A 12116-nucleotide genomic window follows, 5' to 3' on the forward strand; every position below is an offset into this window, starting at 1 on the left:
GGCCACTTCAATTGAGAATCGAGAGTACACTTCAATGGAGGAGTTAAAGCTTTAATGGAGGAGAGAGAAAATCAGGAACTCAACCCTAAGATAGAGAAATCAAGAACACAAGCTTAGAAGAGAGAGTTGAGTTTTTTTTTTTTTTTTTTTTTTTTTTTTTTTTTTTTTTTTTTTTTTTTTTTTTTTACTCAAAACTAGGATTACATTGATAATCAAAATCCAAACAGCACTTACAAACGTTTCCTGACAAATCTAAAATTTCAACACAAATACAAAACACCTTAGAACTAAATTGATCAATAGTAGCATTAATAAAAAACTTCATCCGAAGCAATACAGTCTATGAGTTAGCACTAATTCGGCATAAGGTCCACTGATGCATAGTCGTTTGGTTAAAATTACGCATGTGGTATTCTAGATACTGATAGAAAATATGAAACCCTAGATCTTCATTTATAGCGTGACGAACAATCAACGAGCATAACCTTTGCAAGCAAACTGAAAATTACCAAATTCTAACCTTCCCTACAAGGGAAGAGAAGAAAGACATATTCCAAAGTCCAAACTCCCAAAAAAGTAGAGAAAAAATCCAAAAATTTAAGAAGAAACCTCTCATAAAGTAAGAAAAAAGAGGATTATTAAAAACAAAACAACTAAAATCTAAGGTAAATAGGGAATGAATTAGGACTTACCACTTACCACCATCAATGAGATGATGATGGTATCCCCTTGCGGCAACAAAAGTATTAAAGGTTTTTGAGTTTTTTTAAGAGAGAGAGAAGAAGAGAGCACGGCTGTTTGATACATTATTATTGAATGTTAGAATTTAAAATGATAGCTTTATGACGCAATTTCTACCCTACTCCTGGAGAATCGTGAGCATGATATTCCAGGGTTAAACGTTGTCGTTTATTTGCTTAGACATTAGGAACATAATCAGCCTCCCTTTATTATCCCTTCCTTCTTCCCCGCTTTCCCCTTTTTCTTCCTGCTATACTTTTTTTCCTCTATTTTCTTTCAATTTTTGTGAGTTAATCAATTTTTTCTTCCAATTACAATTTTTGTAAATTAAAAACAACACTAGTTTAAAATAGAATAACATAAGATATGGTTTATTTGAATATCACATGTTTAAAACAAAATAACAATAGACTTTAAATAGAATAACACCAATTTGTGTACGAAGTAACACAAAGTTTAACCTAAAATAGCACATAACTTGATAACTGAATAACTTAAACTTCTACTGAAAATAACATAAGATATTAAACAAAATAACAATAAATTAACTCAAAGGTTAAGTAGAATAATAAAAGAATACATTAAAATAACAAACAACACAAAGTTAGGATTTCATTAAAATAACACAAGATAAAAATAAAATAACATTAGGCTTAAAATAAAATATCATCATTTATGAAACAAAATAACAAATGGTGTTTTAGAAAAACATGAAATAATTTTGCCAAAACAAATCTAGTTCCAAAGACTAAAACAACACGTGATGATCAACCCAAAATAACATTAGATTTTAAGTAGAATAACATTAGATATTAAGCAAAATAACATGATTTAAAGAAAAATAATAACAAAACACATTTTAGAAATATATATCTGACTTCACAATAAAATAATATAATATTCAATGCTGAATAACAAAAGCCTAGAAACTAAATTGATCAAATTAACAAGTTTGGAACCAAAATTCAGCTAAATTAATCCATTCTTGAAATATATTCCATAGTAAAACGAAATACATTCGTCAATTCCACTTATATCTAGTTCGAAAAAAATATTTTCGCAAAGTAACATAGGTTTGCTTTAGAAAAATTTATCTATAATTTTTGTTTTTAAATATGAAATTCTCTCATCTAGTTCTTCATTATCATTTAATTGGTTTACCATACTTGCATGTTTTGATTGCAAATTTCATATTATAAATGTAAAATTGCGAAATAATTTATAAATAAAATTAAACAAATGCTTACTTCTCTTGATATGCATTTCTGTAATTTATATTTGTTTTGGACATGATCTTGAAGTTGAATTAGGCCTTCAATGGACACCATTGAAGAAATTTACAGGACTAGTTCATCCACCTTTGAAGAAATTTGCAGGACTAGTTCAAATGGAGAGAGAGAAAGTGAAAGTAGTGGAGTAGAAATGAAATGATTTGATTTTTTTTCATCCACCTTTCTTTTATATATGGAGTTAGTTTCATGTTATTTACTTTTCCTAAAGTGTTATTTTGTCAAATTTAGTCTTGTATGCTTTAATTTCGTTAGTTGGGTTATTAGATTGGGCCTGGCCTGGAGTACAATACTAGGTAGTAGGTAATCATGGAGTGCCTAATACTAATTGGCTTTAGGATTGGAATTTTAATTTATCAACGTATAAATATGTCTTCAAAATCTTGAAATTGAACCAAATTCAATTCCCAAATTCCAAGTACATCCAAATAAGATGATTGGTCCAATGTCATTTGAAATTCTAGTTTCCATATAAGCCATTATTAAGTAACATATTAATGAATTATCTAATAACCCGAGGCACTCATTAGCAAGATCCAACTAAAAATATTACAGAGTAGACATGAATAACATCAAGTAATGCTTAATTGATTCCCAAACGACCAACCTAAAATTGTAAACTGTTGTTGAAAATCACCGACTACAATTTTAATATCAAATTCTGAAACCACCAAACTATAAACACTAAAATAGTCAACAGTTAACACCAACAACATAGGAGGTTGTCTACTGTCTTCTTACTACTTTAAACTCCATCTTCCTTCTTCTCTACACTAACTCTCTAACCCACTCAGTACTACTACCAACAAAGTGGTTGCCATTTTATCAAGAAACATTGTAATTGTAAGATCTCTGCTTTTTTCTACACTCATACTTACTCAATTCTTTCAATCAAATTCATTTTCTTCTGATTTATATACCAAGTTATTACAAATTCTGCAACTTTTAATGGATTATGAAGTTGTATTTCTGGGTTCACTTACATTGATTTATTTACTTGCTTTATTGTACTGGGTATTCCTTAAAGATTTGATTAATGGTCTTAATTTGAGTTCATTTGGTCAATTTAAGAAATTTTACACTAGGGTTTCTAGTTTTGGGGATTTAAATTTAGTGGGTAATAATGGTAAAAACTCAGGTATAAGATCTGTTAATGGGGTTTTAGCAACTGGGTGTTTGTTGATTTTCTTTCTAATTTTAGGTTTTGCATATTGGTTACTTTCTAGTGATTTGCAGCCTAATTCATTGGATCAGGGTTTTAGTATTCCTGGTCCTAATGATGCAAAAGGGCAATGTAATTTGTTTGATGGGAAATGGGTTCCTGATGATAGTTATCCTTTGTACAATGCATCTGATTGCCCGTTTGCTGAGGTCGGGTTTAATTGCTTGGCAAATGGGAGAAGAGATAGTGATTATATGAAATGGAGGTGGAAGCCTAAGGATTGTGATCTTCCTAGGTTTGATGTGCAAGCTTTATTGAATTATCTTCGAGGGAAGCGGGTCGTGTTTGTGGGTGATTCATTGACTAGAACACAATGGGAGTCTTTTATTTGTATGCTTATGTCTGGGGTTGAAGATAAACGATTTGTGTACGAAGTTAATCAGAATCCAATTTCGAAGAAGATTAGGTTTTTGAATGTGAGGTTTGATTCTTATGACTTCACGGTCGAGTTTTACCGGTCTGTTTTCCTGTCCTGGCTTACTACTCCACCGAAACGTGCTCCCAAGAGAGTTAAGTGGACTATCAGACTTGACAAGATGGATAATGCTAATGAAGAATGGATTGATTCTGATGTCCTGATATTCAATACCGGGCACTGGTGGACGAAGACTAAGCTTTTTGAAACGTAAGTTCCTAAGATCTTATTATATGGTTTGATATGATTTGAAGGTATTATGGAACTTTGACTTACTAAACTTTACAGATCTTATTTGTTTGGTTCTCTTTCTCACTAAATTTTGTGTAGTATGATCCGATTTTAATGTTGTCTTTGCACATTCAGTTTAATACAACTCATGATCCCATTATACCTTAGTGATTGGTGAGAACATGGTGAAATTCTATAATTTTGAGTAAAAGATTCTAAAGGGCACATCAGTAATGATGAATCTGTTGCAGTGATGGGATACCAATGACTTGTAATATATATATATATATATATATATATATATATATATAGTCAATACTGAGGCTATATATAGTCTTTCTTAAATGTATGATGACGGCACCATTGTGTATATGCTATAGGAAGATGCAAAATATTTAGTGGTATAATTTTCCATTAGGTTTTTGGTTATAAGTGCACATCAACCAATTGTCATGAGCAAGGTTTTCCCCCAATCAAAATCCATCTTGGACCTATATTTAGTATCTCTTCTACAGTTGTGGGTTTATGGTAGCACAAGCCACCTTGTTACTTCCATCTTAGGCCATGGTTGGATTGGGGGTAATGAATTAAGGGAGTCTTGAAAGCCAAACTAGAAAAAAACATAAGTGATTAGAGGCGGTGTTATAAGAGACAAGGTGTTTATAAGTGAAATAAGGTAGTTGTGACATGATGAAAAGAGAGAGATGGTGGAATTATTACATTCATAATGAAAGTATAGTTACCCATCCTCCCCTTAGGATAACTATAAAACCCCCCAAATGAGGATAATAATTCCCTTTTCTTCACCTCTCAGCACTCCATCACTATAAAATCCCCCCTACAATTACACCATTGCTATCTCATCCTTTCTTATATCCACTTTCATTTTCTGTAGTTTGACTTTTATCACCCTAGTAACACAGTACTATCAATCCAAGCAAACACTTATTGGGAATAATCTTGTGTTTGCCTTTTGTTGCTTGGGTCATTGACCCTGATGAGCATGGCAAACTGAGTTAAATTTTTTCCCCTGATTTCTAATCTCAATGGAATACAGTAACTAGTCTAATAAACTAACCTTATTGTGCTGTCAAAAAATCATCTCTTTCCAGCTCTTACTGATTTTCACTACACTTGACAGGCCTTTACTAGAACTCAAGCTGAAATACGCTATCACTCCTTCAACACCCTTAAACCTTATATATTTATTATTTACCTGGTCGCTTATATAATCTTGATCTGATGCAGAAAGCTCCTCCCTCCTATGCTAGCCACCAGCTTCCTCCCCCCCCCCCCCCCTAATTTGACTTTGCTGGGCGCATCAGGGAGGTGGTGAATATTGAAGGATATGATGATATAATTTAAATTTTTTGTGATGATGTCACGTGACATAAATTTCGCCCAACACAAAGAAGACCTTGTAAGACTATACTTGAAGGATTAGGCCTGGGTGGGGAAACTTGTCAAGTGTAATAGACTTCAGGGACAGCGTGAATTCTTGAAATCATCATTCTCAGAAATGATGGATACACAGAATGTACATGACACGACTTTATCAATATCAATGATATAGTCTTGTTATTGATTTCCTCAATGAAAGGGCTTGCTGCCTGTTTCAGTTATTAACTCATGAGCTCTTGTCCTATCCAATTCTCTATTATTAGATGTCTATGTGCTATCTGTGAGGTTTTCAGTATCTTCTTGTCCCAGTTATCATTTTTATATTTCTATAATATTTGGAGGAAGGGGGAATCCCTTGAATTACAGCTATAATAAACTTCTTGTATTACACATCATTGGAAAAACACCTGTAATTTTATTTCAATTGCTCCAATTATTCTAGGAATTATTGATGTTAGTTATTCCAAGGTTCCTCCATCTTGTGATATGTTAATTAGTTGTTTTGTATGTAACTGCTTCTAACTTGTTTATTCAGACAGGGGTACCTATTTTCAGGTTGGTAAATCTCTGAAACTGGGAATGCCAGTAAGTAAAGCTCTGACCAGGGCTCTTGAAACCTGGGCATCATGGGTTGAATCGAGGATCAATCATAATAGGACCCATGTATTCTTTCGCACTTTTGAAGCTTCTCACTGGAGGTGAGTTTTGTTTCAGGCTTCAGAATATACATATTATAAATTGCCTTTCAGTTTGATTCTGGTGTAATTTAAAGTTAGAACTTGCTTTGAGAAGTTTAAAGTGATCTTTCTCCAATACATGATCATGATCCTACTAAACATTAAAATTTCATACATTCCTTACGGTCCCCCCCCACCCCCCTCTTTTCCCCTTCTGGAATTCTGGATACTTTCTGTATTATTTCCAGCTCATATATGCCAGTATGTGCTGTAACACCAATGTCGTGTTCCAAAAGATTTAAACATTTAATACTTTTTCAAAATGAACTAGAAGACAAATGAGACTTCTAATTGGGGACGGAGGGAGTAACATAGTCTTCATATTTTGGTTATGCCTAGAGCAACATAATTGTTGATTTGGAGAAGTAAATGGTCAATTGTGTAAGGCGTATATTGGTGTTGTTAAGAGCATTTTTTACCTGTAGGCTGTAGACCTGTAGCTGTATCCTTGTAAGCAGAATAAATCAATAATTTTCTATACTTTTTCTTTAGTTAAAAGTTTTATGCTTCAGTCTATTTGTTTTGATCTTCTCTTAGCCTGCTCATCAATTTATACGTTCAAATAAACATTTGTTGGGATTCCGGTATTAACGCTGCTGATCACTACAGTGGTCGAAATCGTAATGCATGCAAGGTGACTCGAAGACCGATGTTGACAACTAAGGGTAGGGACAAAAGCCCTATTTCAGATATGATATTGAGGGTTATCAAGAGTATGTCAGCACCTGTTACGCCTCTGCATGTCACTCCCATGGGAGCCTATCGCAGTGATGCACATGTGGGCAGATGGAGTGACAACCCATCAGTACCAGATTGTAGTCACTGGTGCCTGCCTGGTTTGCCAGATATGTGGAATGAAATCGTTTTTACATACCTTCTGCACAAAGATCAAATCACCCAACAACAAACTGCAAAATGAAGGTATTTTCTGAATTTTTTTGTTTTCCTTTGTTATTTCCTGTTCAGGAACCATTAATTTAGGTTGAAAATCATGATCATCTGAAGTATTCCTTACTGAAATTCACTTTTGAATGGAATTCAACCAATAACCTTTAGCAATGCTTCTTTTAATACTTGTGTAAACAACTAAATAGCAAAGTGTCTCACATACTTCTTAGTTCAGTCTTCATATTGATTAATGTTGGGAGATTATTGCCAACTTTAATGCACTCTGTCCATCCAGAATTAATTAGTTGTCTGAAACCTCCATGATTAAGTATATATGATGACATCTCAAACTTATTACTCCGTATAATTGTTTTCTTACCGTAAACTGCCCACTAATTATGTGTATGCTTAAACTTTGGAAATCTGTGTGTATATGTAATATAGTTCTATTAAGAAATGTAACAACCTTTTCGGAACATTCTAATATAGTGCTGTGGTTTCCATAACTTCGTTTCCTTAATACTGTCAACTTAAAGGTGTTTATTATCTGCCACTTTTATATTTCACGGTACATTTTACCTATCCATTTTAAATGATTAATTGATTTCCCGTTTTAATTAATTGATGACCGGGTCATACTCCTTTAGTCTAGCATGGACTAAAGAGTATTTTAATTGCTATGGGTTGGGGTAACTTGCTTCCAATGAAAGCTGAAAAATTAATGTATATTAGGGAGACAAAAAAAATCTGTTGAAACCAAAATATTGTATAAATCCTATGATATTAGGAAGCGAAGGGAGTAATATGTGTATAAATTCCAGACTGAGGGCATGTATCTATAGTTGAAGATGCTATATTGGAGAACTTCACCTGTATAGGCTATAAAAATCCTGTTGATGAATTTTGAGTCTTTGGCATGTAAGAAGATAAAGTAAGGGCTGTTTTATGACATTTCCCTTTATTCTGAACAAAAGTTGTTTAACGATCAATTCATACATATTTTCCTTTCTTTGTGGTAGTAAAGGGTTTTAGTAATAACTAATAATCAACTATACTTGGCCTGAATTGTAGCTTCTGTTCCAAGTGACTCCAGACACTTATAACTGACAAGGATAATCATCATATGACAAACGATCCTGTATATTTTGAATAGATTAACTTTCATGTCTTAACCAAATAAGTGAGGTTCCTGCCATTGTAAATTTTACATTGTGGTTATTAGTCTCCAACATAGATTCTGTATATTCTTCTGCTTGTTCTGGAAATTAATCATTTGCATTGCTCATGTTAGTGAACAAATTGTTGATTGAATAAATTCCTTTTGTTCTGCAGTTTTGTATTATTACAAATTATGAGACAAAGAGGTGCAACCATGCAAGTGAGGATAAATATACATGTATCAACGTGTTTAGAAAGTTGGAACTTTGACCTGTAAAGTTTCGTTCAGTCATTAACAGTTGATGTCATTGGCATCACTCATCATCAGGCATCTAAACTAGAATTGAATGTGAGATAGAATCATAGATGCTAGGAGCCCACTCATCCTCTGCAGATTGTTGTATGTATTCTTGCTGTATCTGCTGTATGTTTGTAAATTCTCAGTGGATATTCCTGAAAATTCGTTCATCTGTGCATTGTTTGAAGTCCTCTGTCCATATCAACTTGGTTATATACCTAAGAATTCAAGATTTTTTGTACACATTATCGAATTATTGTTGAACATTTTTGCCCGGGAGAGGTACTTTTCACAAGAGCTATATATATACGGTTGTTGTCTTGCTGAAATTTTAGACTATAGATCTTGTTGCGCGCGCCTGTTCTGTTTTTTTTTTTTTCCTGTTGAAGCTGTCATTAAATCAAAGATATTTTTGAATGACTGATTTCTTTATTCATATTATTGGTTTGGTGGGAAGAAAAAAGGCAGAAATGAAGGAAAGAGAGCCTGTGTAGTGTTGTAAAATACAATCTTCATATCTTAACTGAAGTGTTAAGCTAAAAGATACTTAGAAGCATGCATATAAACATGAAGCTATAAATACTCCCTTCAACCTTGTCATTTAGCATCAAACTCTAAAACCCGATTCAATCTAACCAAATATCCCAACAAATCCCAGTTCAAACCATCGAAAATGGCTTCTAGTTCACCAACTGCTGTCAACAACCCCTTCCCACGCCCAACACCACCCTCTCCTGACTACCATCCAACGGTTATAGTCGTCGTTTTCATTTCATTCGGCTGTATCCTCTTATTCGGAGCCGTTCTGTTATGCATTTGGTGGCTCATCAAGAAGCACAAGGAGCGTAAGCACTGTCATGAGAGGAAAAACATTCACGAGAGGAAAGACGTCGATGTGGATGAGCATTTGAGAGTTCAGGAAATGATCGTACGTGGACCTCACGGCCCGAAGAAGGTGTTGGTGCAGGTGGATGACGATGTACGTGTGCACAAGGATAGTCACAAGGAGGAGATTGATATGGTTGGTAAGGCCTTGTACGGAGAGCGCCAAGAGGGTAGCGCTGGTGCTAGTGGTTCTAGCCAAAACCAAAACCTAACCCTTCCTGAGCGCCAAGTTTGATGCAATTGATTGACTCTATTCTTCGATACACTATTGCTGTAATAAATTGTTGATATGATACTACCGCTAAATACTATGTCAAGAAGAAGAGCGGTAAAATGTAATCTTAATGCTTACTTGATTTAATTCAAGTATAATATTAATTCTATTATTCATTTTTTATAACAATCTTTAATGAGTTTATAAAAGTGAAATTGAAAAACATAACAAGGAGAATGAAAATATACTTGTAAATATAACAGTTGACAATATACATAATCAAATAGAAGATATACACGAAATATTCTCCTCGTAAGTTTAGAAGAACGCCTTCAATTATGCAATGAACATGCTTAGCATAGCGTAAGGGGACTAATGATGAAAGGAGACTCCGGATGATCAACCCATCTCACGACAGTAGCAGCAACAACAGATTCTTTAGATCTCACAAAAACAAGAGCATGACCATTCTTACCAATATTCTAATTAATCCTAACATCTTTTACCTCTCCAAAAAACTCAAACATATCCGTAATTTGAACCTTACTAAACTCCCCAAATTCAATCTTGTTCCAAGTAACCCTCAAAATCTTAGCCTTAACCCTCCAAACCTCTTCAAGAACCCGAATATTTTCTTGATTAATCCTTCCCAAAAACTTCTCATACACTAATTTTTCCTCTTCTTGTACCTTCTTCATTGCCTCCTCTTCCCTCCTCTCATTCTCCTCCCTTTCGCGCTCAACCCTCATCCTCAACTCTTTTTAATCCTCTCATTCTTCTCCCATTCGCGCTAAACCTTCATCCTCGTCTCTTTTTTTTATCCTCTCACTCTCCTCCCATTCGATTAATCTATGCTAAATTAGTTAAAAATAAGCTAATAATCACGGCAACAAAAATGACGCTGCACTATTGCGCACAACGCGCGCGATAGGACTACTAGTTTTTCAAAAAGACACAACTTTTTGGAGGTTTTTCACAAAATTTCCTAACTTATATTATTATAATTTACTTGTATATATCATCATCTCATGTGATTAGATGCATAGCTATTAATTACTTATTTTGTAAACAGTGAGGAAAATGATGTTAATCTGTCGCTGAAATTTTTAAAAATACACATTAGGCCAAAATTTGTAAGTTTAAAATGTTCATTTTATTTGAGACTTTTTCATGATATTTCATGTTTCATTTATTGAATATGTGAAATATGTAGAAAATAAAAATATGATTGATAACTTTTGGGACAACATTTTTAGACAATTATTTTTAATTAAATAGAGTGTTATATTAATTGTTAATATTTAAAATTGTGCGTGACATGGGCCCAGTGGCGGAGCCAGGATTTATAATTCGGGGGGACAAATTTTGGAGGTTAAAGTTTCGGCAAAAATCTCAAGAAAAAAATTGATCACCTAAATTGTTTAATATTTATTTGAAATCACATATGCCAATTATTTCTATATGGCAAAAGAGGAATAAAAAAGTTTTATTGTATATTAAGAAAATTATCCAACAAAAATGAATAAATTTATGTTTGTAAATCCCGTTATGTAATCACATAATTGATATATACGAATTAATTACCTTATCATAAAGTCAAATAATTATCGTTAGAACAAATTGATGGTAGATATGAAGGGTCTGGGTTTGAGTTACATTCGAAAAAATAAACTCAACTTTCTCAAATCAATCATATTATTACATATGTATTTCGTATGTATTAATAAAAGTTAAAACACAGTTACAAACAATTAATTAATAGTAATCTATTTATTAGAAATGTAAAAAAATAGAGTTTAAGCACATAATAAAATTAAAAATCCTAAAACAAGAAATAGGAAATGAAAAATAAAATTAAAAAGACTATTGAAAATTAGAGTAATCAAAAAACAAGTAGGGGAAAAAAAAACAAAAAAGCTGAAAAATAGTAGAGTGGGGAATCGAACCTAAGACCAAGGCACAGCCTTACTAAGGACTCAACCACCAAACCATATTCAATATTGTGATATTTACTGTAAGTATATGATATTTATAGCCTTTTACTGTATTTTCTTGATTTTTTTTTTTAAAAAAAAAAAAACTTTTTTTTCGAAAATGGGGGGACAACTGTCCCCCCTTGTTCTAATGTGGCTCCGCCAATGCATGGGCCTAAACTAGTTAATTCATTAAATTACACATTGCTCCCCTCGAGTTGCATGCATGGATTTGACAACTTTTTGATTTTATTGTCCACGATATACTTGCCTTGTTTGGATAATTATCATTTTATAAAGGATTTTGCTAATGAAAGCCCCCACGACATTAGATAGCAATTTCATGGGTCATGAAGGGCTATATATGGATTTTTTTTTTCGACACAGGATCGAATAAATAGGAAGATAAACTATTCAAAAAAAATATATATGTATATATAGGAAGATAATACTCCCTCTAATTTTTTTTTAAAACCTACACTTGCTATTTTCGTCCGTTTTTTTAAAGCTACACTTACTCTTTTGGAAATCCCTTACAATTTAATAATATATCTTTACCCACTAATAGTCCCCAGGCCACTCTCTCTAACTTAATCATTTTTCACTCCAATAATGATCTAAACTCCCTCTCATAGACTCACACCACTTTACTTTTCAATAAAAT

The 12116-nt window shown here is 33.2% G+C and overlaps 2 protein-coding genes across 2 annotated transcripts; both read left to right on the forward strand.

Annotated features, from left to right (window-relative positions):
* Positions 1 to 2645: 2645 nt before the first annotated feature.
* Positions 2646 to 8709, forward strand: LOC110735785 (protein trichome berefringence-like 7). Its single transcript, XM_021915970.1, has 4 exons — positions 2646 to 3877; positions 5839 to 5997; positions 6646 to 6957; positions 8257 to 8709. The coding sequence occupies exons 1-3, from the start codon at positions 2979 to 2981 to the stop codon at positions 6953 to 6955; spliced, it is 1368 nt and encodes a 455-aa protein (XP_021771662.1). The 5' UTR covers positions 2646 to 2978; the 3' UTR covers positions 6956 to 6957; positions 8257 to 8709.
* Positions 8710 to 9053: 344 nt separating this feature from the next.
* On the forward strand, positions 9054 to 9500 carry LOC110735831. The gene has a single exon (XM_021916013.1). It carries the CDS (start codon positions 9054 to 9056, stop codon positions 9498 to 9500), a length of 447 nt encoding a protein of 148 aa, XP_021771705.1.
* Positions 9501 to 12116: the final 2616 nt, after the last annotated feature.

Source organism: Chenopodium quinoa, unplaced genomic scaffold, assembly GCF_001683475.1.
Source record: "Chenopodium quinoa cultivar QQ74 unplaced genomic scaffold, ASM168347v1, whole genome shotgun sequence".
Taxonomy (NCBI): Eukaryota; Viridiplantae; Streptophyta; class Magnoliopsida; order Caryophyllales; family Amaranthaceae; genus Chenopodium; species Chenopodium quinoa.